At 43.1% G+C, this 27,149-nt stretch overlaps 2 protein-coding genes across 3 annotated transcripts; both read left to right on the top strand.

The window, feature by feature from the left end:
* The first annotated feature begins 641 nt into the window (after positions 1 to 641).
* Positions 642 to 12,352, top strand: LOC106598957 (alanine--glyoxylate aminotransferase). The gene is made up of 11 exons (XM_082962784.1): positions 642 to 990; positions 3,027 to 3,219; positions 4,393 to 4,457; positions 5,636 to 5,736; positions 5,863 to 5,933; positions 9,168 to 9,252; positions 9,413 to 9,511; positions 9,770 to 9,839; positions 10,098 to 10,193; positions 11,426 to 11,554; positions 11,894 to 12,352. Exons 1-11 carry the CDS (start codon positions 832 to 834, stop codon positions 11,999 to 12,001), a joined length of 1,176 nt encoding a protein of 391 aa, XP_082818910.1. The 5' UTR covers positions 642 to 831; the 3' UTR covers positions 12,002 to 12,352.
* Positions 12,353 to 12,606: 254 nt separating this feature from the next.
* LOC106574202 (alanine--glyoxylate aminotransferase) lies at positions 12,607 to 19,880 on the top strand. 2 transcript variants are annotated; one of them, XM_082962785.1, is made up of 9 exons: positions 12,607 to 13,029; positions 13,878 to 13,978; positions 14,105 to 14,175; positions 16,740 to 16,824; positions 16,986 to 17,084; positions 17,343 to 17,412; positions 17,671 to 17,766; positions 18,954 to 19,082; positions 19,422 to 19,880. In XM_082962785.1, exons 3-9 carry the CDS (start codon positions 14,142 to 14,144, stop codon positions 19,527 to 19,529), a joined length of 621 nt encoding a protein of 206 aa, XP_082818911.1. In that variant the 5' UTR covers positions 12,607 to 13,029; positions 13,878 to 13,978; positions 14,105 to 14,141; the 3' UTR covers positions 19,530 to 19,880. The 2 variants fall into 2 exon arrangements, with proteins under 2 accessions (XP_082818911.1, XP_082818912.1); XM_082962786.1 differs by lacking the exons at positions 12,607 to 13,029; positions 13,878 to 13,978; positions 14,105 to 14,175 and adding an exon at positions 14,245 to 14,295.
* Positions 19,881 to 27,149: the final 7,269 nt, after the last annotated feature.

The raw sequence follows: 27,149 nt of genomic DNA, 5'->3' as shown, positions 1-27,149 counted from the left end.
CCAACACTCTAAATGAATGGACCGTGGGGTATGGGGGTGGGGGTACAGATGCTTCACTGGTGTTGCAACATGCAAGGTGTTTAAATAAACAAAAGTCCACTGAGAGTCTTTACAACATCCCCCCCCCCCCCCCTGAATTGACTCGATTCCACGGGATAACGGTTTAGGAAGTAGAGAAGAGTTGGAGGGGGGAGGATTGGTCTCCTGTGCCTGTTCACTGCCTCTCTGTGTCACTGAGTAACCACTGTCCAAACAGACACATTGGAGTGATCAAGGAAACCATATCAGCTCATCACAAAACAAAACAAAACACCAGGGCAGAATCACATGATCACAAAAAATAATATATATATATTTATGTTTTATTACACAAGTATCAAGGTCCTTATTAAATAAATACCATTTGATTGAAATGAAAAAAGTGAGTGTGTGCTGAATTCTTCCTACAGTGTTGTGATATAATTCTATGACCTACTGAAGCAATGGTGGTTAATGATTAACCCTTGTAAATGTGTGTTGAACAATGGTGTGAATACATTACCCGGGAACAAACATGTGACCTGAAAAAGAAAAAAAGTGTGTAATACATGGTTTTATACATTCTGATCAAATTAAAAAAAAAAATTTTCAGGAGTAAACAACGAAAGGTTTGCTTGAACGGAAATCCTCGCAGTCAAAACAGTACGCAAATCAAAACGTAGAAGTGGGAGGGGTTTTAAAAGTCCTCTTTTGTCAGATGAGAGGTGTGCGTCTGTCAGGCTGCTTACAGACTCAGAGTTCAGACGGTGCAATTGTATCATATCCACACTGCCAACAAGACCAGCTAGAGCCATGTCGTCCGTCTCCGTCCCACCACCAAAATGTCTCCAGAAAACCTTTGTGGCTCCGCGGCGACACATGTTTGGACCCGGGCCGTCCAATGTTCCTCCTCGCATCTTAGCGGCAGGGGCCGAGCCCATCATCGGTCACATGCATCCAGAAATGCTCGAGGTAGGTCTACAAAATTTGATTATGAACAATCAATCTCAACTTAAGGTAACCATGCAAAAACATTTTTACTTTTATGCAGGATTTACGCATATACCTAAATGGTTAAATTGGATATTTTAGAAAAGGCTTATAATATTATCGATATATATATATATATATATATATATTCAGCTCGTTACCTGTATAAAAGACACCTGGGAGCCAGAAATCTTTTTGATTGAGAGGGGGTCAAATACTTATTTCCCTCATTAAAATGCAAATCATTTTATAACATTTTTGACATGCGTTTTTCTGGATTTCTGTTGTTGTTTATTCTGTCTCTCACCGTTCAAATAAACATACCATTAAAATTATAGACTGATCATTTCTTTGTCAGTGGGCAAACGTACAAAATAAGCAGGGGATCAAAAACTTTTTTCCCTCACTGTAGGTTTCCATCCAATTGGGGACAGATTTTCATGCGAAGATTCTATAATCTGCATAGAAACAATATGCACATTTTTCCCACCAGTGATGTTTCCATCAAATTGACTTGTGGCGGATAAAAGGATGTGTGTAGTGACGTAGTGCACATAAAAATTCCCATGTACCGCTTTTTTTTTTTTTTAAATGGGTTTCCATCGCATTTTCAACTCTACTGATGGTTTTGTCACCAAAATAAATTGTGTTAAATAGCGATGGTGCCCACTCTGGTCTTGGCAGGCACGCTCTAGCCAACAGCTTGCAGATACAGGGTGGGTAGGTTACCTACATTATGAGATTATTATGAATGAGAGTGATATTATTTTTATTTGTCAAATGGCAGCCAAGGATCGATCCTCAAGTCATTAGACCCTCGATATTTATTGGAAAGGAGCATCAAGCTCTTCACTGTGCACTTTCACCACCCTGTGAATTTCATCAGAAGTTATTATCTAATAAACTGCATGGTTTCCCGAGTCGTAGTGGGACGACCACACAATATCATTGCGTGACTCCAAGTTTACTTTGGTTATTATATCAATATATTATTTTTCGCATAATTAATTTTACTGACACAAAAAGATCCCACCTTGTCTAGTGTATTTAATTTGATGACATTTTGGAAAGTTTACCAACCAATCTGCTGATTCCATCAGGCCTGTCATTGCAGGGTAGCCTAGTGGTTAGAGTGTTGGGCCAGTAACTGAAAGGTTGCTGGATCAAATCCCTGAGCTGACAAGGTAAAAATCTGTCGTTCTGCCCATGAACAAGGCAGTTAACCTGCTGTTCCCTGGCAAGGTGTCATTGTAAATAACAATGTGTTCTTAACCGACTTGCCTAGTTTAAATAAAAGGTTAAATTAAAATAATTGGATGGAAGCCTGGTTAGTGTAAAGTGCAATTCTTCACATTCTTGCCATGACTTATGCCATTGTTCATATGATATCTGTGTGAGAATGACTATCAAAATGGGGGTCCCCCTGGAGTTCAGGGCCCTTGAGCACTTGCCTTGCGTGCCCGGTCGGCATGGCGATGATTAGGCCTACAAGCTCTAGGCAGCTACCTTACCTAGCAATCAAAAACATGTTAGCTGACATGGACTAATTGAGCTACTGACATAACAACTGGAAAACTTCTGATGCAACATGTGTATTCTATTTTTCTATCTTTCAACAGTAAGTTGAGACCCCCGACTGAGTTAAAAAAATATGTAAATAACTACATTTGGGTCGTCCGCGTTGCCCTAAACACAGCATGTAGTCTGCGTATAGGAAGAGGCGGCTCTGCGTTCAACTGATGAAAAAGTGATGTGTGTTTTAAATCTGTTTTGACAACCCATCGAACCTATTACAGTGTTGAGACAAACATACCAAATCATTATATGAGACGTAGTATCGGATGAAGTTTTATATCCCGAGGGGGAAAATTGTCTTAGACACACAGTACTGCAGTATACACAATAGAGACCGTACACTAGACATAACACATACAGTACACGTCCTAATACTCAGTGTCTACCACACAGACTCTTGGTCCCACAATCATCTCTTTACTGTGTGTTTGTTGGTATTCTAGATAATGAGTGACATCAAGAGCGGGATCCAATATGCCTTCCAGACCCAGAACAACATGACGATAGCAGTGAGTGGCACAGGACACACGGCCATGGAGTGTGCCATCTTCAACGCCGTAGAGCCAGGGGAAGGGGTTCTCACCGCGGTCAACGGGATCTGGGGAGAACGGGCAGCGGAGATGGCAGAGAGGATAGGTACTTGATTGTTATGGGGATATGTTCCAAATGGCCCCCTGTTCCCTTTTTTTGACAAGAGCACTATGGGTCGTGGTCGACAGCAGTGCTCTATGAGTCGTGGTCGACAGCAGTGCTCTATGGGTCGTGGTCAACAGCAGTGCTCTATGGGTCCTGGTCAACAGCAGTGCACTATGGGTCCTGGTCAACAGCAGTGCACTATGGGTCCTGGTCAGCAGCAGTGCACTATGGGTCGTAGTCGACAACAGTGCTCTATGGGTCCTGGTCAGCAGCAGTGCACTATGGGTCCTGGTCAGCAGCAGTGCACTATGGGTCGTGGTCGACAGCAGTGCACTATGGGTCGTGGTCGACAGCAGTGCACTATGGGTCCTGGTCAACAGCAGTGCACTATGGGTCGTGGTCGACAGCAGTGCACTATGGGTCCTGGTCAGCAGCAGTGCACTATGGGTCCTGGTCAGCAGCAGTGCACTATGGGTCCTGGTCAACAACAGTGCACTATGGGTCCTGGTCAGCAGCAGTGCACTATGGGTCCTGGTCAGCAGCAGTGCACTATGGGTCCTGGTCAGCAGCAGTGCTCTATGGGTCCTGGTCAGCAGCAGTGCTCTATGGGTCCTGGTCAGCAGCAGTGCACTATGGGTCCTGGTCAGCAGCAGTGCTCTATGGGTCCTGGTCAACAGCAGTGCACTATGGGTCCTGGTCAGCAGCAGTGCACTATGGGTCCTGGTCAGCAGCAGTGCACTATGGGTCCTGGTCAGCAGCAGTGCTTTATGGGTCCTGGTCTATATAGTAGATGTCATTGCGTAACCATGACCATTGCCTGTAAAAGTGTTACTTCTGTCCCTCTCCTCGCCCCAACCTGGGTTTGAACCAGGGACCCTCTGAACACATCAACAACTGCCTTCAGGGATCAGCCACAGCCTTAGCAGAGCAAGGGTAACAACTAGTTCAAGGTCTCAGAGCGAGTGAGGTCACCAACTGAAACGCTACTAGCGTGCATCGCTAACTAGCTAGCAGTTTCACCCTATTTACACGCCTGTGACACAAATATGAACCTTTGAGCACACCTGGTTATAAAGACCTCGTTTCAAATACAGTTGCTTTGCCCATTGAGGAAGTTCCCTTTAAATTGATACATTTGTGATTTACATAATACATTTCTCATCAACCCAACAGGTGCCAAAGTTAATTCCATTGTGACAACTGCAGGGGGGGTTTTCACCAGTGAAGAGATTGATCAGGTAATGACACACCTCTCATTTGATCTTCTCATACCCTAACCTTCATCTATAGAGACTCCTACCCTAACCTTCGTCTATAGATACTCTACCCTAACCTTCATCTATAGAGACTCCTACCCTAACCTTCATCAGTAGGTATAGATACTCCTACCCTAACCTTCATCTATATATACTCCTACCCTAACCTTCATCTATAGATACTCCTACCCTAACCTTCATCTATAGAGACATCTACCCTAACATTCATCTATAGATACTCCTACCCTAACCTTCATCAGTAGGTATAGATACTTCTACCCTAACCTTCATCAGTAGGTATAGATACTCCTACCCTAACCTTCATCTATATATACTCCTACCCTAACCTTCATCTATAGATACTCCTACCCTAACCTTCATCTATAGAGACATCTACCCTAACATTCATCTATAGATACTCCTACCCTAACCTTCATCAGTAGGTATAGATACTTCTACCCTAACCTTCATCAGTAGGTATAGATAATCCTACCCTAACCTTCATCTATATATACTCCTACCCTAACCTTCATCTATAGATACTCCTACCCTAACCTTCATCTATAGATTCTCCTACCCTAACCTTCATCAGTAGGTATAGATACTTCTACCCTAACCTTCATCAGTAGGTATAGATAATCCTACCCTAACCTTCATCGTAGGTATGAGACTCCTACCCTAACCTTCATCAGTAGGTATAGAGACTCCTACCCTAACCTTCATCAGTAGGTATAAATATACCAAATTGCTACTATCCAATACACCATAAGTGTGTCCCAAGTGGAACCCTATTCCCTATGTAGTGTATTACTTTAGACCAGGGCCCTATTCCCTATGTAGTATATTCCTTTAGACCAGGGCCCTATTCCCTATGTAGTGTATTACTTTAGACCAGGGCCCTATTCCCTATGTAGTATATTCCTTTAGACCAGGGCCCTATTCCCTATGTAGTGTATTACTTTAGACCAGGGCCCTATTCCCTATGTAGTGTATTACTTTAGACCAGGGCCCTATTACCTATGTAGTGTATTACTTTAGACCAGGGCCCTATTCCCTATGTAGTGTATTCCTTTAGACCAGGGCCCTATTCCCTATGTAGTGTATTACTTTAGACCAGGGCCCATTTCATCCTGATCTGTCCTGTCATTGTTTCACCCCAGGCCCTGGCCAAACACAAGCCTGTGCTGTTCTTCCTCACCCACGGAGAATCCTCCACAGGAGTAGTTCATCCACTCGATGGCATTGGAGACATATGTCACAAGTAAGAGCCCTTAACCCACCTCTTCAGCTTCCATGTCAATATAAATGCTTATAAAACCCAACAGATATCATACGGTACCAGTGAATCATTTGTTATGAAGTAGTGCCTCTCCTTTCTTTCTGCAAGGCACAACTGTCTGTTTCTCGTTGACTGTGTGGCTTCAATGGGAGGTGCCCCACTTTACATGGACAAACAAGGTATAAAAGGGAGGTGCCCCACTTTACATGGACAAACAAGGTATAAATGGGAGGTGCCCCACTTTACATGGACAAATAAGGTATAAATGGGAGGTGCCCCACTTTACATGGACAAACAAGGTATAAAAGGGAGGTGCCCCACTTTGCTTGGACAAATAAGGTATAAAAGGGAGGTGCCCCACTTTGCATGGACAAATACGTGATGGTGTTGTAATGACCCTGTAGCAAATAGCACAAGGACCCTGCAGGAATAACAGAGTTCCTGTTGAGAGGGATGAGCAAAGATCACACACGTTGCTCCCGGATACACAGACAGGTTTATCAAGACCACCTAGTTAAAGACCCTGGGGACAGCTAGTTAAAGACCATGGGGGACAGCTAGTTAAAGACCCTGGGGACAGCTAGTTAAAGACCCTGGGGACAGCTAGTTAAAGACCCTGGGGGGAAACTAGTTAAAGTCCCTGGGGACAGCTAGTTAAAGACCCTGGGGGACAGCTAGTTAAAGACCCTGGGGACAGCTAGTTAAAGCCCCTGGGGGAAAACTAGTTAAAGACCCTGGGGGAAAGCTAGTTAAAGACCCTGGGGGAAAGCTAGTTAAAGACCCTGGGGGAAAGCTAGTTAAAGACCCTGGGGGAAAGCTAGTTAAAGACCCTGGGGGAAAGCTAGTTAAAGACCCTGGGGGAAAACTAGTTAAAGACCCTGGGGGAAAGCTAGTTAAAGACCCTGGGGGAAAGCTAGTTAAAGAGCCTGGGGGAAAGCTAGTTAAAGACCCCGGGAGAAAGCTAGTTAAAGCCCCCGGGGGAAAACTAGTTAAAGACCCTGGGGGAAAGCTAGTTAAAGACCCTGGGGGAAAACTAGTTAAAGACCCTGGGGGACAGCTAGTTAAAGACCCTGGGGGAAAGCTAGTTAAAGCCCCCGGGGGAAAACTAGTTAAAGACCCTGGGGGAAAGCTAGTTAAAGACCCTGGGGGAAAGCTAGTTAAAGTCCCTGGGGGAAAGCTAGTTAAAGACCCTGGGGGAAAACTAGTTAAAGACCCTAGGGGAAAACTAGTTAAAGACCCTGGGGGACAGCTAGTTAAAGACCCTGGGGGAAAACTAGTTAAAAACCCTGGGGACAGCTAGTTAAAGACCCTGGGGACAGCTAGTTAAAGACCCTGGGGGAAAACTAGTTAAAGACCCTGGGGGAAAGCTAGTTAAAGCCCCTGGGGGAAAACTAGTTAAAAACCCTGGGGAAAACTAGTTAAAGACCCTGGGGGAAAACTAGTTAAAGACCCTGGGGGACAGCTAGTTAAAGACCCTGGGGGAAAACTAGTTAAAAACCCTGGGGACAGCTAGTTAAAGACCCTGGGGACAGCTAGTTAAAGACCCTGGGGGAAAACTAGTTAAAGACCCTGGGGGAAAGCTAGTTAAAGCCCCTGGGGGAAAACTAGTTAAAAACCCTGGGGAAAACTAGTTAAAGACCCTGGGGGACAGCTAGTTAAAGACCCTGTGGGAAAACTAGTTAAAAACCCTGGGGGAAACTAGTTAAAGACCCTGGGGGAAAGCTAGTTAAAAACCCAGGGGACAGCTAGTTAAAGACCCTGGGGACAGCTAGTTAAAGACCCTGGGGGAAAACTAGTTAAAGACCCTGGGGGAAAGCTAGTTAAAGCCCCTGGGGGAAAACTAGTTAAAAACCCTGGGGAAAACTAGTTAAAGACCCTGGGGGACAGCTAGTTAAAGACCCTGTGGGAAAACTAGTTAAAAACCCTGGGGGAAACTAGTTAAAGACCCTGGGGGAAAGCTAGTTAAAAACCCAGGGGAAAACTAGTTAAAGACCCTGGGGGAAAGCTAGTTAAAGACCCTGGGGGAAAGCTAGTTAAAGACCCTGGGGGAAAGCTAGTTAAAGACCCCGGGGGAAAGCTAGTTAAAGCCCCCGGGGGAAAACTAGTTAAAGACCCTGGGGGAAAGCTAGTTAAAGACCCTGGGGGAAAACTAGTTAAAGACCCTGGGGGAAAACTAGTTAAAAACCCTGGGGACAGCTAGTTAAAGACCCTGGGGACAGCTAGTTAAAGACCCTGGGGGAAAACTAGTTAAAGACCCTGGGGGAAAGCTAGTTAAAGCCCCTGGGGGAAAACTAGTTAAAAACCCTGGGGAAAACTAGTTAAAGCCCCTGGGGGAAAACTAGTTAAAAACCCTGGGGAAAACTAGTTAAAGACCCTGGGGGAAAACTAGTTAAAGACCCTGGGGGACAGCTAGTTAAAGACCCTGGGGGAAAACTAGTTAAAAACCCTGGGGACAGCTAGTTAAAGACCCTGGGGACAGCTAGTTAAAGACCCTGGGGGAAAACTAGTTAAAGACCCTGGGGGAAAGCTAGTTAAAGCCCCTGGGGGAAAACTAGTTAAAAACCCTGGGGAAAACTAGTTAAAGACCCTGGGGGACAGCTAGTTAAAGACCCTGTGGGAAAACTAGTTAAAAACCCTGGGGGAAACTAGTTAAAGACCCTGGGGGAAAGCTAGTTAAAAACCCAGGGGAAAACTAGTTAAAGACCCTGGGGGACAGCTAGTTAAAGCCCCTGGGGGACAGCTAGTTAAAGCCCCTGGGGGAAAGCTTTCCTCTGTGTTGATGCTTATTATGAAGCTACTTTGGACTATTGTCATGCACCATAACCCTGCATATAACTTTGCTACATACTTATTATTTAACTATGTGAAAATAGCATTACTGTAACGGTCGTCGTAGTCGATGGACCAAGGCGCAGGGTGTGGAGTGCTCATATTAACTTTATTAGAACACTTATAAATAAAACAAGACCAAACAAACGGCCGACAAACAGTCTTGCAGGCAACACACAGCCTCCCACAAATCCCATGACAAACACATTCCTATTTATAGGACCATCAATCAGAGGCAACGATAGACAGCTGCTTCCAATTGAAGGCCCCCAACCCCAATTACCTAAACATAGAAAGAGAAATGACTAGACAGAACATAGAAATACACTAACGTAGAACAATGACAAAAACCCCGGAATACATAAACCAAACACCCCTCTACATACACACACACACCCCGAACCATATAAAACAAATACCCCCTGCCACGTCCTGACCAAACTATAATAACAATTAACCCCTTTACTGGTCAGGACGTGACAATTACTGCTAGTTTAATTCATTGTACTTCCATAAGAGCTAACAGATTTTCAGATTGAAACTTAACTAGTCAAGTTAATTTTGGTTCGTTGTGTTTTCTTCAGGTATCGACATCCTGTACTCTGGCTCACAGAAGGTCCTGAATGCCCCACCTGGGACTGCTCCCATTTCCTTCAGTGAAAGAGCATGGTGAGGAAGGTGTTCTAGTCCCTAGCTTTAGAAATGTAAAAAAAAAAAAAATACACTTTTTAATGGTACAAAAATGACCTGATATTTCCGAAGCAATTAAACAGTAACAACCTATGAAATACATTTTTTCTATGAGCACTTATTTTCTGCTTCTATCCAGCCAGAAAGTATTCAATCGGAAAACAAAGCCAGTGTCGTTCTTCCTGGACATGACCTGGCTGGCAAACTATTGGGGTTGTGACGGCAAACCTGACAGAATGTGAGACTCCCATAATGCATTACATCAGAGTCTTGTATCACCAACACATCGTCTAACACCACATTCTATGACATCATCTAACACCACATTCTATGACATCATCTAACACCACATTCTATGACATCATCTACCTGGACAAAAACACAGTTTAACATGATGCTCTTGTGAATGTCAAGGGAATCGCAGCTCAGAGCGTAAGTAAAGCAGAATGTATCATTAGTGACAGAACTTAGTCTGACCTGTTGTTCCTTTGAACAGATACCACCACACTGCGCCTGTGTCTGCCTTCTACTCTCTCCGGGAGAGTCTGGCTATCCTCGCTGAACAGGTGACTTTAGTCTGGTTCCTAAATCATGATGCAATTCACACCCTCTTAGATAGAGTTACCACTTATAGATTTATACGATAAGTCACAGGCATAAATTATATCATAGCACTCTGATGTATGTTTTAAATTCTCTCTCTCTCTCTCTCTCTCTCTCTCTCTCTCTATAATTAAAAACGGGAATATGTTATAGCAGCATAGCGAACGGTAGTTGTGTTTGTGATGATAAAATTACAGACCTGTGTCTCTACTCTCTGCCAGGGTCTGGAGAACTCCTGGCAAAGACATCGGGAAGTAGCAGAATACTTCCATGAAGGCCTAGAGAACATGGGCCTCAAACTGTTTGTGAAAAACAAGGTCAGTATCAGAGACCTTAAAGAGATTTACTGTAAACTATTTACTGTAGTCTATTTAAAGTACAAATGAAAATAAATATATACATTCAATAATTTAACTACACCTACGCTATAACTTTATTCTGTGTTGTAACAGAAGTATGTTAAATATATTGCAGACGGCCATATGTTTTACTGTAAAACAAAACACTCAGACACCTTAAACACTCCTCTTTCCATATGTTTTACTGTAAAACAAAACACTCAGACCACTTAAACACTCCTCTTTCCATATGTTTTACTGTAAATCAAAACACAGACCACTTAAACACTCCTCTTTCCATATGTTTTACTGTAAAACAAAACACTCAGACCACTTAAACACTCCTCTTTCCATATGTTTTACTGTAAAACAAAACACTCAGACCACTTAAACACTCCTCTTTCCATATGTTTTACTGTAAATCAAAACACAGACCACTTAAACACTCCTCTTTCCATATGTTTTACTGTAAAACAAAACACTCAGACCACTTAAACACTCCTCTTTCCATATGTTTTACTGTAAATCAAAACACAGACCACTTAAACACTCCTCTTTCCATATGTTTTACTGTAAATCAAAACACAGACCACTTAAACACTCCTCTTTCCATATGTTTTACTGTAAATCAAAACACAGACCACTTAAACACTCCTCTTTCCATATGTTTTACTGTAAAACAAAACACTCAGACACCTTAAACACTCCTCTTTCCATATGTTTTACTGTAAAACAAAACACTCAGACCACTTAAACACTCCTCTTTCCATATGTTTTACTGTAAATCAAAACACAGACCACTTAAACACTCCTCTTTCCATATGTTTTACTGTAAAACAAAACACTCAGACACCTTAAACACTCCTCTTTCCATATGTTTTACTGTAAAACAAAACACTCAGACCACTTAAACACTCCTCTTTCCATATGTTTTACTGTAAAACAAAACACTCAGACACCTTAAACACTCCTCTTTCCATATGTTTTACTGTAAAACAAAACACTCAGACACCTTAAACACTCCTCTTTCCATATGTTTTACTGTAAAACAAAACACTCAGACCACTTAAACACTCCTCTTTCCATATGTTTTACTGTAAAACAAAACACTCAGACACCTTAAACACTCCTCTTTCCATATGTTTTACTGTAAAACAAAACACTCAGACACCTTAAACACTCCTCTTTCCATTGATGGTTCCATTCGCCAGAACGCCAGGTTGCCCACGGTAACCACTATAGTAGCTCCCCCTGGATATGACTGGAAGGAGATCACCAGCTACATCATGAAGAATCACAACCTAGAAATCTCTGGAGGACTGGGACCATCCGTTGGCCAGGTGAGTTACTTCAAGGGTAGAGCAACAACAACAAAAAAGGTTGAGAACCACTGAGTTAGTGGACTGAGGCCGTCTCAAGCCGGGACACAGAACGGACTTCTGCTGCTTCTTAGTTCTGGATGAGTTACCAGTCATAGTAGAGAGCAGGTGGTACATTTATGAACCATTATGCATTGCTTTGACCATGGGTTAAGTAGCTACGATCGTGATCATCAGCCCTCTTTACTAATGATAACAACTATTGGTCTACTGCTGCAATAACAGGTTGGTTGTGTGGGCTCGACCATGCCTTCTCTTATGTGCAACCGGCTCACTGACCTGTCCCGTCTCTGTCCTCAGGTGCTGCGTGTGGGACTGATGGGGGGTAACAGCAGCAAAGCCAGTGTTGACATGGTGCTGGAGGCCCTGAGAGATGCTCTCAGATACTGTCATAAAAGCAAAGTATAACATGGCTCAAACGCTTCCATAATAGCAAGGTCATAGTCTGGATCAACATTGTAAACATTGTCTCTGGCAAAGTCAAACATGGCTAAAACACTGCCATAAGAACAAATTATAACATGGCTATCTGAAAGTCAGTTTAAGTCAGCTTTGATATCAGGGAAGAACAATTAATGGATATATGTTGAATAAAAAAAAATTGAAATAAATAAAAAAACAGTATGATTTTTTTTTTTTTTTACCTCTGATTCAAGTGTTGTGTAAACGTCTAATCAAATACATGTTATGTGATTGTGTGTTTTCCTTTCATTTGATTAAAAACAAAGCAATGTTCTCACTGCTTTCAATGTTTGAATACATTTTTGTCGCTCGTCTTCCAAAACTGTAATAATATTCTATCAACAGTAGATTACGCCCTCTATTTACAGAAGTGCTACTTACATTTTATTTTGAAGAAGAAGAACAATCCAGATGTGGAGCCGCAGGACGTTCCTTCCTTGTTGACGTTTTGCACAAAAGCGCGTGGAACTGTTCCAGTGTCTGTCCTTGTCTGGGGGGGAAGTTAACTAAAAGCCTTGTAGCTAGCTTTGTGAGTTCCCTGAACACCGGTACAATAGTTATAGTTAAAGATATAAAGTTAAAGATATAAAGTTAAAGATATATTCGTGCACTATTTAACATGGCATGCCGAAGAGGAGCTCTCAGTCATCGACAAGGCAGTGAAAACGAGACAATGTAACAAAGTAGTCCAAATACTGCAGGAGAGCGATTATCATCTCACAAGATTTTACATACATTTTTCAAACTTCCTAATTTGTGACCTACTGACCTCAAACTACTTTCAGAATGTCCACGGACTGGCGGAGACGGGCGCCTCGAGGCGGCCAGTGCGGTAACGCGACCGATCCCGGAGAAGCTGGCAGGAGCCCCGGGGAGAGTTCTCTTTTCTTTGTGAAGGGCATGGCAACCTGGAATGGGTTCGCTACGAGAGGGGGCCCAAGCCCTGTAAAGCGTTGCAGTTCCGGCGGTGTCCGGTGAGCTCTCGCTGGCCCTTGAAAATCTGGGGGACAGGGTGTAAATCCTTCTTCCTACCCTAACCTTCGTCTATAGATACTCTACCCTAACCTTCATCTATAGAGACTCCTACCCTAACCTTCATCTATAGAGACTCCTACCCTAACCTTCATCTATAGATACTCCTACCCTAACCTTCATCTATATATACTCCTACCCTAACCTTCATCTATAGATACTCCTACCCTAACCTTCATCTATAGAGACATCTACCCTAACATTCATCTATAGATACTCCTACCCTAACCTTCATCAGTAGGTATAGATACTTCTACCCTAACCTTCATCAGTAGGTATAGATAATCCTACCCTAACCTTCATCTATATATACTCCTACCCTAACCTTCATCTATAGATACTCCTACCCTAACCTTCATCAATAGGTATAGAGACTCCTACCCTAACCTTCATCAGTAGGTATAGAGACTCCTACCCTAACCTTCATCAGTAGGTATAAATATACCAAATTGCTACTATCCAATACACCATAAGTGTGTCCCAAGTGGAACCCTATTCCCTATGTAGTGTATTACTTTAGACCAGGGCCCTATTCCCTATGTAGTATATTCCTTTAGACCAGGGCCCTATTCCCTATGTAGTGTATTACTTTAGACCAGGGCCCTATTCCCTATGTAGTGTATTACTTTAGACCAGGGCCCTATTACCTATGTAGTGTATTACTTTAGACCAGGGCCCTATTCCCTATGTAGTGTATTCCTTTAGACCAGGGCCCTATTCCCTATGTAGTGTATTACTTTAGACCAGGGCCCATTTCATCCTGATCTGTCCTGTCATTGTTTCACCCCAGGCCCTGGCCAAACACAAGCCTGTGCTGTTCTTCCTCACCCACGGAGAATCCTCCACAGGAGTAGTTCATCCACTCGATGGCATTGGAGACATATGTCACAAGTAAGAGCCCTTAACCCACCTCTTCAGCTTCCATGTCAATATAAATGCTTATAAAACCCAACAGATATCATACGGTACCAGTGAATCATTTGTTATGAAGTAGTGCCTCTCCTTTCTTTCTGCAAGGCACAACTGTCTGTTTCTCGTTGACTGTGTGGCTTCAATGGGAGGTGCCCCACTTTACATGGACAAACAAGGTATAAAAGGGAGGTGCCCCACTTTACATGGACAAACAAGGTATAAATGGGAGGTGCCCCACTTTACATAGACAAATAAGGTATAAATGGGAGGTGCCCCACTTTACATGGACAAACAAGGTATAAAAGGGAGGTGCCCCACTTTGCTTGGACAAATAAGGTATAAAAGGGAGGTGCCCCACTTTGCATGGACAAATACGTGATGGTGTTGTAATGACCCTGTAGCAAATAGCACAAGGACCCTGCAGGAATAACAGAGTTCCTGTTGAGAGGGATGAGCAAAGATCACACACGTTGCTCCCGGATACACAGACAGGTTTATCAAGACCACCTAGTTAAAGACCCTGGGGACAGCTAGTTAAAGACCCTGGGGGACAGCTAGTTAAAGACCCTGGGGACAGCTAGTTAAAGACCCTGGGGACAGCTAGTTAAAGACCCTGGGGGGAAACTAGTTAAAGTCCCTGGGGGAAAGCTAGTTAAAGACCCTGGGGACAGCTAGTTAAAGACCCTGGGGACAGCTAGTTAAAGACCCTGGGGACAGCTAGTTAAAGACCCTGGGGGACAGCTAGTTAAAGACCCTGGGGACAGCTAGTTAAAGCCCCTGGGGGAAAACTAGTTAAAGACCCTGGGGGAAAGCTAGTTAAAGACCCTGGGGGAAAGCTAGTTAAAGACCCTGGGGGAAAGCTAGTTAAAGACCCTGGGGGAAAGCTAGTTAAAGACCCTGGGGGAAAGCTAGTTAAAGACCCTGGGGGAAAGCTAGTTAAAGACCCTGGGGGAAAACTAGTTAAAGACCCTGGGGGAAAGCTAGTTAAAGACCCTGGGGGAAAGCTAGTTAAAGACCCTGGGGGAAAACTAGTTAAAGACCCTGGGGGAAAGCTAGTTAAAGACCCCGGGGGAAAGCTAGTTAAAGACCCCGGGGGAAAGCTAGTTAAAGCCCCCGGGGGAAAACTAGTTAAAGACCCTGGGGGAAAGCTAGTTAAAGACCCTGGGGGAAAACTAGTTAAAGACCCTGGGGGACAGCTAGTTAAAGACCCTGGGGGAAAGCTAGTTAAAGCCCCCGGGGGAAAACTAGTTAAAGACCCTGGGGGAAAGCTAGTTAAAGACCCTGGGGGAAAGCTAGTTAAAGTCCCTGGGGGAAAGCTAGTTAAAGACCCTGGGGGAAAACTAGTTAAAGACCCTGGGGGAAAACTAGTTAAAGACCCTAGGGGAAAACTAGTTAAAGACCCTGGGGGAAAACTAGTTAAAGACCCTGGGGGACAGCTAGTTAAAGACCCTGGGGGAAAACTAGTTAAAAACCCTGGGGACAGCTAGTTAAAGACCCTGGGGACAGCTAGTTAAAGACCCTGGGGGAAAACTAGTTAAAGACCCTGGGGGAAAGCTAGTTAAAGCCCCTGGGGGAAAACTAGTTAAAAACCCTGGGGAAAACTAGTTAAAGACCCTGGGGGAAAACTAGTTAAAGACCCTGGGGGACAGCTAGTTAAAGACCCTGGGGGAAAACTAGTTAAAAACCCTGGGGACAGCTAGTTAAAGACCCTGGGGACAGCTAGTTAAAGACCCTGGGGGAAAACTAGTTAAAGACCGTGGGGGAAAGCTAGTTAAAGCCCCTGGGGGAAAACTAGTTAAAAACCCTGGGGAAAACTAGTTAAAGACCCTGGGGGACAGCTAGTTAAAGACCCTGTGGGAAAACTAGTTAAAAACCCTGGGGGAAACTAGTTAAAGACCCTGGGGGAAAACTAGTTAAAGACCCTGGGGGACAGCTAGTTAAAGCCCCTGGGGGACAGCTAGTTAAAGCCCCTGGGGACAGCTAGTTAAAAACCCTGGGGAAAACTAGTTAAAGACCCTGGGGGACAGCTAGTTAAAGCCCCTGGGGGACAGCTAGTTAAAGCCCCTGGGGGAAAGCTTTCCTCTGTGTTGATGCTTATTATGAAGCTACTTTGGACTATTGTCATGCACCATAACCCTGCATGTAACTTTGCTACATACTTATTATTTAACTATGTGAAAATAGCATTACTGTAACGGTCGTCGTAGTCGATGGACCAAGGCGCAGGGGGTTGAGTGCTCATATTAACTTTATTAGAACACTTATAAATAAAACAAGATAAAACAACCGGACGACAAACAGTCTTGCAGGGCAACACACAGCTGTGCAAAGAACAACCTCCCACAAATCCCATGACAAACACATTCCTATTTATAGGACCATCAATCAGAGGCAACGATAGACAGCTGCTTCCAATTGAAGGCCCCCAACCCCAATTACCTAAACATAGAAAGAGAAATGACTAGACAGAACATAGAAATACACTAACGTAGAACAATGACAAAAACCCCGGAATACATAAACCAAACACCCCTCTACATACACACACACACCCCGAACCATATAAAACAAATACCCCCTGCCACGTCCTGACCAAACTATAATAACAATTAACCCCTTTACTGGTCAGGACGTGACAATTACTGCTAGTTTAATTCATTGTACTTCCATAAGAGCTAACAGATTTTCAGATTGAAACTTAACTAGTCAAGTTAATTTTGGTTCGTTGTGTTTTCTTCAGGTATCGACATCCTGTACTCTGGCTCACAGAAGGTCCTGAATGCCCCACCTGGGACTGCTCCCATTTCCTTCAGTGAAAGAGCATGGTGAGGAAGGTGTTCTAGTCCCTAGCTTTAGAAATGTAAAAAAAAAAAAAAATACACTTTTTAATGGTACAAAAATGACCTGATATTTCCGAAGCAATTAAACAGTAACAACCTATGAAATACATTTTTTCTATGAGCACTTATTTTCTGCTTCTATCCAGCCAGAAAGTATTCAATCGGAAAACAAAGCCAGTGTCGTTCTTCCTGGACATGACCTGGCTGGCAAACTATTGGGGTTGTGACGGCAAACCTGCCAGAATGTGAGACTCCCATAATGCATTACATCAGAGTCTTGTATCACCAACACATCGTCTAACACCACATTCTATGACATCATCTAACACCACATTCTATGACATCATCTAACACCACATTCTATGACATCATCTACCTGGACAAAAACACAGTTTAACATGATGCTCTTGTGAATGTCAAGGGAATCGCAGCTCAGAGCGTAAGTAAAGCATAATGTATCATTAGTGACAGAACTTAGTCTGACCTGTTGTTCCTTTGAACAGATACCACCACACTGCGCCTGTGTCTGCCTTCTACTCTCTCCGGGAGAGTCTGGCTATCCTCGCTGAACAGGTGACTTTAGTCTGGTTCCTAAATCATGATGCAATTCACACCCTCTTAGATAGAGTTACCACTTATAGATTTATACGATAAGTCACAGGGATAAATGATATCATAGCACTCTGATGTATGTTTTAAATTCTCTCTCTCTCTCTCTCTCTCTCTCTCTCTCTCTATAATTAAAAACGGGAATATGTTATAGCAGCATAGCGAACGGTAGTTGTGTTTGTGATGATAAAATTACAGACCTGTGTCTCTACTCTCTGCCAGGGTCTGGAGAACTCCTGGCAAAGACATCGGGAAGTAGCAGAATACTTCCATGAAGGCCTAGAGAACATGGGCCTCAAACTGTTTGTGAAAAACAAGGTCAGTATCAGAGACCTTAAAGAGATTTACTGTAAACTATTTACTGTAGTCTATTTAAAGTACAAATGAAAATAAATATATACATTCAATAATTTAACTACACATACGCTATAACTTTATTCTGTGTTGTAACAGATGTATGTTAAATATATTGCAGACGGCCATATGTTTTACTGTAAAACAAAACACTCAGACCCCTTAAAAACTCCTCTTTCCATATGTTTTACTGTAAAACAAAACACTCAGACCACTTAAACACTCCTCTTTCCATATGTTTTACTGTAAAACAAAACACTCAGACACCTTAAACACTCCTCTTTCCATATGTTTTACTGTAAATCAAAACACAGACCACTTAAAAACTCCTCTTTCCATATGTTTTACTGTAAAACAAAACACTCAGACCACTTAAACACTCCTCTTTCCATATGTTTTACTGTAAAACAAAACACTCAGACCACTTAAACACTCCTCTTTCCATATGTTTTACTGTAAATCAAAACACAGACCACTTAAACACTCCTCTTTCCATATGTTTTACTGTAAAACAAAACACTCAGACACCTTAAACACTCCTCTTTCCATATGTTTTACTGTAAAACAAAACACTCAGACCACTTAAACACTCCTCTTTCCATATGTTTTACTGTAAAACAAAACACTCAGACACCTTAAACACTCCTCTTTCCATATGTTTTACTGTAAAACAAAACACTCAGACACCTTAAACACTCCTCTTTCCATATGTTTTACTGTAAAACAAAACACTCAGACACCTTAAACACTCCTCTTTCCATATGTTTTACTGTAAAACAAAACACTCAGACCACTTAAACACTCCTCTTTCCATATGTTTTACTGTAAAACAAAAACACTCAGACCACTTAAACACTCCTCTTTCCATATGTTTTACTGTAAAACAAAAACACTCAGACCACTTAAACACTCCTCTTTCCATATGTTTTACTGTAAAACAAAACACAGACACCTTAAACACTCCTCTTTCCATATGTTTTACTGTAAAACAAAACACTCAGACCACTTAAACACTCCTCTTTCCATATGTTTTACTGTAAAACAAAACACTCAGACACCTTAAACACTCCTCTTTCCATATGTTTTACTGTAAAACAAAACACTCAGACACCTTAAACACTCCTCTTTCCATTGATGGTTCCATTCGCCAGAACGCCAGGTTGCCCACGGTAACCACTATAGTAGCTCCCCCTGGATATGACTGGAAGGAGATCACCAGCTACATCATGAAGAATCACAACCTAGAAATCTCTGGAGGACTGGGACCATCCGTTGGCCAGGTGAGTTACTTCAAGGGTAGAGCAACAACAACAAAAAAGGTTGAGAACCACTGAGTTAGTGGACTGAGGCCGTCTCAAGCCGGGACACAGAACGGACTTCTGCTGCTTCTTAGTTCTGGATGAGTTACCAGTCATAGTAGAGAGCAGGTGGTACATTTATGAACCATTATGCATTGCTTTGACCATGGGTTAAGTAGCTACGATCGTGATCATCAGCCCTCTTTACTAATGATAACAACTTTTGGTCTACTGCTGCAATAACAGGTTGGTTGTGTGGGCTCGACCATGCCTTCTCTTATGTGCAACCGGCTCACTGACCTGTCCCGTCTCTGTCCTCAGGTGCTGCGTGTGGGACTGATGGGGGGTAACAGCAGCAAAGCCAGTGTTGACATGGTGCTGGAGGCCCTGAGAGATGCTCTCAGATACTGTCATAAAAGCAAAGTATAACATGGCTCAAACGCTTCCATAATAGCAAGGTCATAGTCTGGATCAACATTGTAAACATTGTCTCTGGCAAAGTCAAACATGGCTAAAACACTGCCATAAGAACAAATTATAACATGGCTATCTGAAAGTCAGTTTAAGTCAGCTTTGATATCAGGGAAGAACAATTAATGGATATATGTTGAATAAAAAAAAATTGAAATAAATAAAAAAACAGTATGATTTTTTTTTTTTTTTACCTCTGATTCAAGTGTTGTGTAAACGTCTAATCAAATACATGTTATGTGATTGTGTGTTTTCCTTTCATTTGATTAAAAACAAAGCAATGTTCTCACTGCTTTCAATGTTTGAATACATTTTTGTCGCTCGTCTTCCAAAACTGTAATAATATTCTATCAACAGTAGATTACGCCCTCTATTTACAGAAGTGCTACTTACATTTTATTTTGAAGAAGAAGAACAATCCAGATGTGGAGCCGCAGGACGTTCCTTCCTTGTTGACGTTTTGCACAAAAGCGCGTGGAACTGTTCCAGTGTCTGTCCTTGTCTGGGGGGGAAGTTAACTAAAAGCCTTGTAGCTAGCTTTGTGAGTTCCCTGAACACCGGTACAATAGTTATAGTTAAAGATATAAAGTTAAAGATATAAAGTTAAAGATATATTCGTGCACTATTTAACATGGCATGCCGAAGAGGAGCTCTCAGTCATCGACAAGGCAGTGAAAACGAGACAATGTAACAAAGTAGTCCAAATACTGCAGGAGAGCGATTATCATCTCACAAGATTTTACATACATTTTTCAAACTTCCTAATTTGTGACCTACTGACCTCAAACTACTTTCAGAATGTCCACGGACTGGCGGAGACGGGCGCCTCGAGGCGGCCAGTGCGGTAACGCGACCGATCCCGGAGAAGGTGGCAGGAGCCCCGGGGAGAGTTCTCTTTTCTTTGTGAAGGGCATGGCAACCTGGAATGGGTTCGCTACGAGAGGGGGCCCAAGCCCTGTAAAGCGTTGCAGTTCCGGCGGTGTCCGGTGAGCTCTCGCTGGCCCTTGAAAATCTGGGGGACAGGGTGTAAATCCTTCTTGTTGATCTCCCCAGCCCTGTTCGCGCTGGGTCTCCGGCGGGTCGTATCGGCCGGCGCCTAGCAGCTGACTTAGAACTGGTGTGGACCAGGGGAATCCGACTGTTTAATTAAAACCAAGCATCGCGAATGCCCGAGGTGGGTATTGACGTGATATGATTTCTGCCCAGTGCTCTGAATTCAATGAAGTGCACTGGGCAGAAATTCAATGAAGCGCGGGTAAATGCCGAGAGTAACAATGACTCTCTTAAGGAGTCCTGAGCCTTAGTAAGGGAGATAACGAGGTAGCCCTCTAAGCAGGGCTCTTCCAATCCCTCCTTGTATGCCACCTGTTTTCAGGTGTTGCTAACGATGCAAACCAAATGGGAGTTACCTCGGTACTAGTCCGTATGCAAAGAGTCCTGCAGATGGTGACGGCTGTTGATCGTTAACAGAAAGGCAGCAGTCGGTCCTGGAATATGGGGCTTTAGGTCAAGCATGAAAATGTGAGGGCGTTCCACCAGACTCAACGATTTGCTGCGCGGCTCTTGTTAACAAATCCTGACCTTGACAGGAAGCCAATCAGAGAATGATGGCTCGAACGCATCCCTGGCTTTGGCTGGGAGGGGGAGAGTTAAGTCCTGGGAGATGGCTGATAGTGTACTTACTTGCATCAGTCTGATCACAGAGTGGCTGTGGTGAAACGTTTAAAACACGCGTCCCCCGTATACTTAGCTAACTCTAAACCGCGAATGTTTGAATCGAACGCTGGCTTCGGCTGGACCCGCTAACAGTGGAGCACTAAATTGAGATGGAATGTTCTTAGCAGTTATGGACACTGCCAGGTCTCAGGTCCGCCTGGGTGCGGGACTCTACACATTCTATGTGGAAGATCTCCTCCATGCTCCTTGGAGCATGTAGTGGAAATGGCATGTGCCTTACCATTAGCTGACACTACCAGGCCTCAGGCTTGCCTCATTGCGGGACACCACACATTGTAGGTGGGGAGGTCTCCTCTACGCTGACTAGACTTGAGGCGGAGACTAAACCCATTGGCCCCGCAGTGATAGGACATTGCATGGATCTGGCTCATGCCCTACGAAGTGGGGAGAGGTATCTCCAGCTTGTCTGGGGAGGGAGGCCTACATCTGATGTGGGTAGTACCATCCAGGCCCATTGATTTGCTGCGGACCGATAAAACAAACGGAAGAAGCACCAGGCACGGATCACTGAATGTCAACCTGATGAAATTCAAAAGGAGCGTACCCACCTGTCGCAGTCGCACTCAGATCCCCCAAGTACATTTGGTGTATGGGCTTGGCTGAGGAGCCAATGGTGCGATGCTGCCATCTGTGGGATTATGACTGAACGCCTCTAAATCAGAATCCCCCCTAAACGTAAAGATAACGTAGCACCATGGATCTTTCGGTTGGCCCGGGATAGCCTGCCTCTTTTGGCAGGTGAGTAGAGCGGTTCGTGACGGGGTTGGGGTGTGGCCAGATGATTTGCCGCCCCTCTCCTGATGCGCACTGCATGTTTGTGGGGAACCTGGTGGGCAAGGTTATGGAGATGGCTGAGCCCCTGAGCCCCGGCCGAGACGCGGTGATGGGTGATGCCCAGTGAGAGGGCTGGTGACCGGGTAGGGAGAGTAGGTGTGGAAGCCAAGAGGTCTGTAGTTCCAGGGAGTAAGCTATACACTCTCAGACACAGGGAGAGGTCGGGCAGGGAATGTAGGCCTAGAGGCCTTGAGGCAGAGGTCACCAGGTCAATGGGGGCCAGCCTGGAGGTCAGGAAGGCCCCAGGGAGAAGGCCCAAGCGAATAGGTGTGTGAGTGACACTCTCCTTCAGGGTAGCAGAGCAGGCAATTAATGTAAAATTGTATGAGATGAAAATGGACAAACAAATGGGAGTGCCATGTATAAGGCTAGTCAGTGGATATTCTGAACGTAGTTTGAGGGATGTAGGTCACATGAACAGGGAACTATTGAAAATAAAAATGTTTAGAAATTCATGTAAAACCGCATGAGATGAAAATGGACAAACTAAAGGGTGTGCAATATAGAAGGGTAGTCAGTGGACATTATGAACCTTGTTTGAGTCCAGTAGGTCACATGACCAAGGAGTATTGAAATTAGAAACATTGAAAATTAATGTAAAATCACGTGAGATTAAAACGGACATACAAAAAGTTGTGCAATATATAAGGCTAGTGACTGGATGTTCTGAAAGTAGTTTGAGGGTTGTAGGTCATAAGACTAAGGAGCTATTGAAATTTGAATATTTAATTTTTTTTTCGGAAAATCTCATGAGATGCAAATGGACAAACAAAAGGGTGTGCGATGTGTAGGCCCACTGAGTGTACATTCTGAACCTTGTTTGAGGTGTGTGGGTCACATGACCAAGGTGCTATTGAACTTCAGAAATTAAAATAAATAATTAAAAATAGTATGAGATGTAAACCGACAAAAAATAAGTGTGTGCAATGTGTGTCTATGCCATCGGGTTAGCTAGAACCAGTTTTGAAAGTTTTAGGAGTAAATGGTTAAAGAACTATTGAAATTTGAACATTTTGATTTGTCACTATGTTGACGGTCCCTAACTGCTGTTGGTGGATGTAAGGAAAACTACAGGCGAATATCCGTAGAATATCCTACCTGAATCTGTCTTTACTTTGTCCAGTTGAGATGATGCGATTCCCTGATAAATCGACTTTAGCAAATAGACTTAAAGGGATATTTCGTTTTTTAGCATTTTAGACTTCATTTTCCACTTTTAGTGTTGAAGCATCATCCAGACAGTTGTTTAGGTCAGAATTCCATTCCTGAGATTTATTTTTCTAGTTGCTTGCATAAGCCATATAACGTTAGTGGTAGTAGTCTGGCTCAATAGCAAAAAAAGTTATTCAAAACGTCCCCCACAAGAAACTCTACAGCCATCTCATGTCTTTGAGCTATACACGCATGGTAATATCAAAACACTATTTCCACTATTACAAGCATAAACGTGTATAACTCCAACTGTTTACTTCCTGTTTTGCCCATATCTCAAAAGTCCTTTCTACATCACTACTACATCTGCGCACATACACTGAACAAAAATATAAACGCAACATGTAAAGCCTTCCCTTTGGCTCAGTTGGTAGAGCATGGTGTTTGCAACGCCAGCATGGTGTGTGCAACGCCAGGGTTGTGGGTTCGATTCCCATGGGGTCAGTACAAAAAAAAAAAAATGCATTAAATGAAATGTATACATTCACTACTGTAAGTTGCTCTGGATAAGAGCGTCTGCTAAATGACTAAAATGTAAAAATGTGTTGGTCCTATGTTTCATGATCTGAAATAAAAGATCCCAGAAATGTTCCATATGCACAAAAAGCTTATTTCTCTAAAATGTTGTGCACAAATGTGTTTACATCCCTGTTAGTGAGCATTTCTCCTTTGCCAAGATAATCCATTCACCTGACAGGTGTGGCATATCAAGGATGTGATTAAACAGAATGGTGTCGATGGGGTTATTGTATGGGCAGGCATAAGCAACGAACACAATTGCATTTTATCATTGGCAATTTGAATGCACAGAGATACAGTGATGAGATCCTGAGGCCCGTTGTCGTGCTATTCATCCTCCTCCATCACCTCATGTTTCAGCATGATGATGCACAGCCCCATGTCGCAAGGATCTGGACACAATTCCTGGAAGCTAAAAAATGTTATTCCATAGCCTACATACTCACCAGACATGTCACCCATTGAGCATGTTTGGGATGCTCTGGATCGGCGTGTACGACAGCGTGTTCCACATCCCGCCAATATCCAGCAACTTCGCACAGCCATTGAAGATGAGTGGGGCAACATTCCACAGGCCACAATCAACAGCCTAATCAACTCTATGCAAAGGAGATATCGTGCTGCATGAGGCAAAATGGTGGTCACACCAGATACTGACTGGTTTTCTGATCCAGGCCCCTACTTTTTTTTTGTTTTTAAGGTATCTGTGACCAACCAATGCATATCTGTATTCCAATTTATGTGAAATCCATAAATTAGGACCTAATGAATTTATTTAAATTGACTATTTTCCTTATAGGAACTGTAACTCAGTAAAATCTTTGAAATTGTTACATGTTGCGTTTTTATATTTGTGTAGAGTATATTTCACCGGATGTATAAATGTGAACCATCTGGTTGGCGTTTCCACTCATTACCAAATATGGTGATGAGAGGAAGCCCGGTGGGAGAAGATGGAGCGAGATGGATTTTGGCTGACATTCTGCAATTTCTCATCGATACAGTTTTCTATCTAAAATCTGTAACAAAACAGAGTGGACTGCGTTTTGTAGACTTCACCCTTTGCGTTGTTTCTAAAGAGTGCAAGGGAGAATTGAGTTATTGCACACGCCCACTACACAGAGTAGGTGTTCCCAAATGAAAATATGCGAATAAATACTAGAACGCGCCAATAGGATCTCACTACCTCGGTTAGTTATAAAAAAAATAATAATTGCTGCTGGTCTCGTGTGGCCATACCTCCAAATTCCACAGACCCTGGTGCAAGGCAGTACCGACCAAAATTGAGTGTTTGTGCTGTTCTGATGGGACTTGATAATGCCAACACTTGAAGAACTAAATCTGTCTGCCGAAGACACTGATATCAGTCACAACAGTCTGTGACAGATCATGCAGATCTCCCAGACCTTATCAACCCAGTAGTCATTGAAACGCTTCTCCAGGTCCCTAAGATCAACTGGGGAAAAAGGGGACCATGTCCAGGCGGACCCTACGGGCAGCTGTCCATAGACCAAGTAAACATTTGAAATTGAAGTTATCAATAACGTATACATATCAATTTCAATGTATTATGTTTCCTATAATGATCCCTTATTGATATTTTCCCCTCTTCCATAGTCAATATTGAAAATTTAACGGACGAGTAATGCAATCCTGCGTCGACACCTTCCTTCTGAGGATTTGCAAGAATGTATTTGCAACTGAACACGCACATATGGAATCATGTAGTATCCAAAAAAAGTGTTATACATATCTAAATATATTTGAGATTCTTCAATGTAGCTACCCTTTGCCTTGATGACAGCTTTACACACCTTTGGCATTCTCTCAACCAGCTTCACCTGGAATGTTTTTCCAACAGTCTTGAAGGAGTTCCCACATATGCTGAGCACTTGTTGGCTGCTTTTCCTTCACTCTGCGGTCCAACTCATCCCAAACCAGCTCAATTGGGTTGAGGTCGGGTGATTGTGGAGGCCAGGTCATCTGATTCAGCACTCCATCACTCTCCTTCGTGGTCAAATAGCCCTTACACAGCCTGGAGGTGTGTTGTCCTGTTGTCCTGTTGAAAAACAAATGATAGTCAATCTAAGTGCAAACCAGATGGGATGGCGTATCGCTGCAGAATGTTGTGGTAGCCATGCTGGTTAAGTGTGCCTTGAATTCTAAATAAACCACAGACAGTGATAACAGCAAAGCACCCCCACATCATCACACCTCCTCCTCCATGCTTCATGGTGTGAACCACACATGCGGAGATCATCCGTTCACCTACTTGAAGTCTCACAAAGACACGGCGGTTGGAACAAAAAAATATCAAATTTGGATTCATCAAACCAAAGGACAGATTTCCACAGTCTAATGTCCATTGCTCGTGTTTCTTGGCCCAAGCAAGCCTCTTCTTCTTATTGGTGTCCTTTAGTAGTGGTTTCTTTGTAGAAATTCGACCATGAAGGCCTGATTCACGCAGTCTCCTCTGAACAGTGATGTTGAGATGTGTCTGTTACTTGAACTCTGTGAAGCATTTATTTGGGCTGCAATCTGAGGTGCAGTTAACTCTAATGAACGTATCCTTTGCAGCAGAGGTAACTCTGGGTCTTCCTTTCCTGTGGTGGTCCTCATGACAGCCAGTTTCATCATAGCACTTGATGGTTTTTGCGACTGCACTTGAAGAAACTTTCAACGTTCTTGAAATTTGAAACGGATTGACTGACCTTCATATCTTAAAGTAATGATGGACTATTGTCTCTCTTTGCTTATTTTAGCTGTTCTTGCCATAATATAGACTTGGTCTTTTACCAAATAGGGCTATCTTCTGTATACCAACCCTACGTTGTCAAATTCCAGAAATGAATGTTTAACAAGGCACACCCGTTAATTGAAATGCATTCCAGGTGACTAACTCATGAAGCTGGTTGAGAGAATGCCAAAAGTGTGCAAAGCTGTCATCAATGCAAAGGGTGGCTACTTTGAAGAATCTCAAACATATTTTGATTTATAACACTTTTTTTGGTTACTACATGATTCCATATGTGTTATTTTACTGTTTTGATGTCTTCACTATTATTCTACAATGTAGAAACTAGTAAACATAAAGAAAAACCCTGGAATGAGTAGGTGTGTCCAAAACCTTTGACTGGTACTGTACCTGGACCACCTTTTGAGATGTTCCTTTTATTAACCCTTTACACTGGTGTCGTCATGACATACATGACAAAAAAAAATTGTACCCTTTAGTGTGTGTACTTTACTGTATTTATACTTGGGATATCACTTTTC

Source organism: Salmo salar, chromosome 16 (genome assembly GCF_965601325.2).
Source record: "Salmo salar chromosome 16, fSalSal1, whole genome shotgun sequence".
Lineage (NCBI taxonomy): Eukaryota > Metazoa > Chordata > Actinopteri > Salmoniformes > Salmonidae > Salmo > Salmo salar.
The sequence above is the reverse complement of the archived record's forward strand: the minus strand, read 5'-3'. Positions and strand labels throughout refer to the sequence as shown.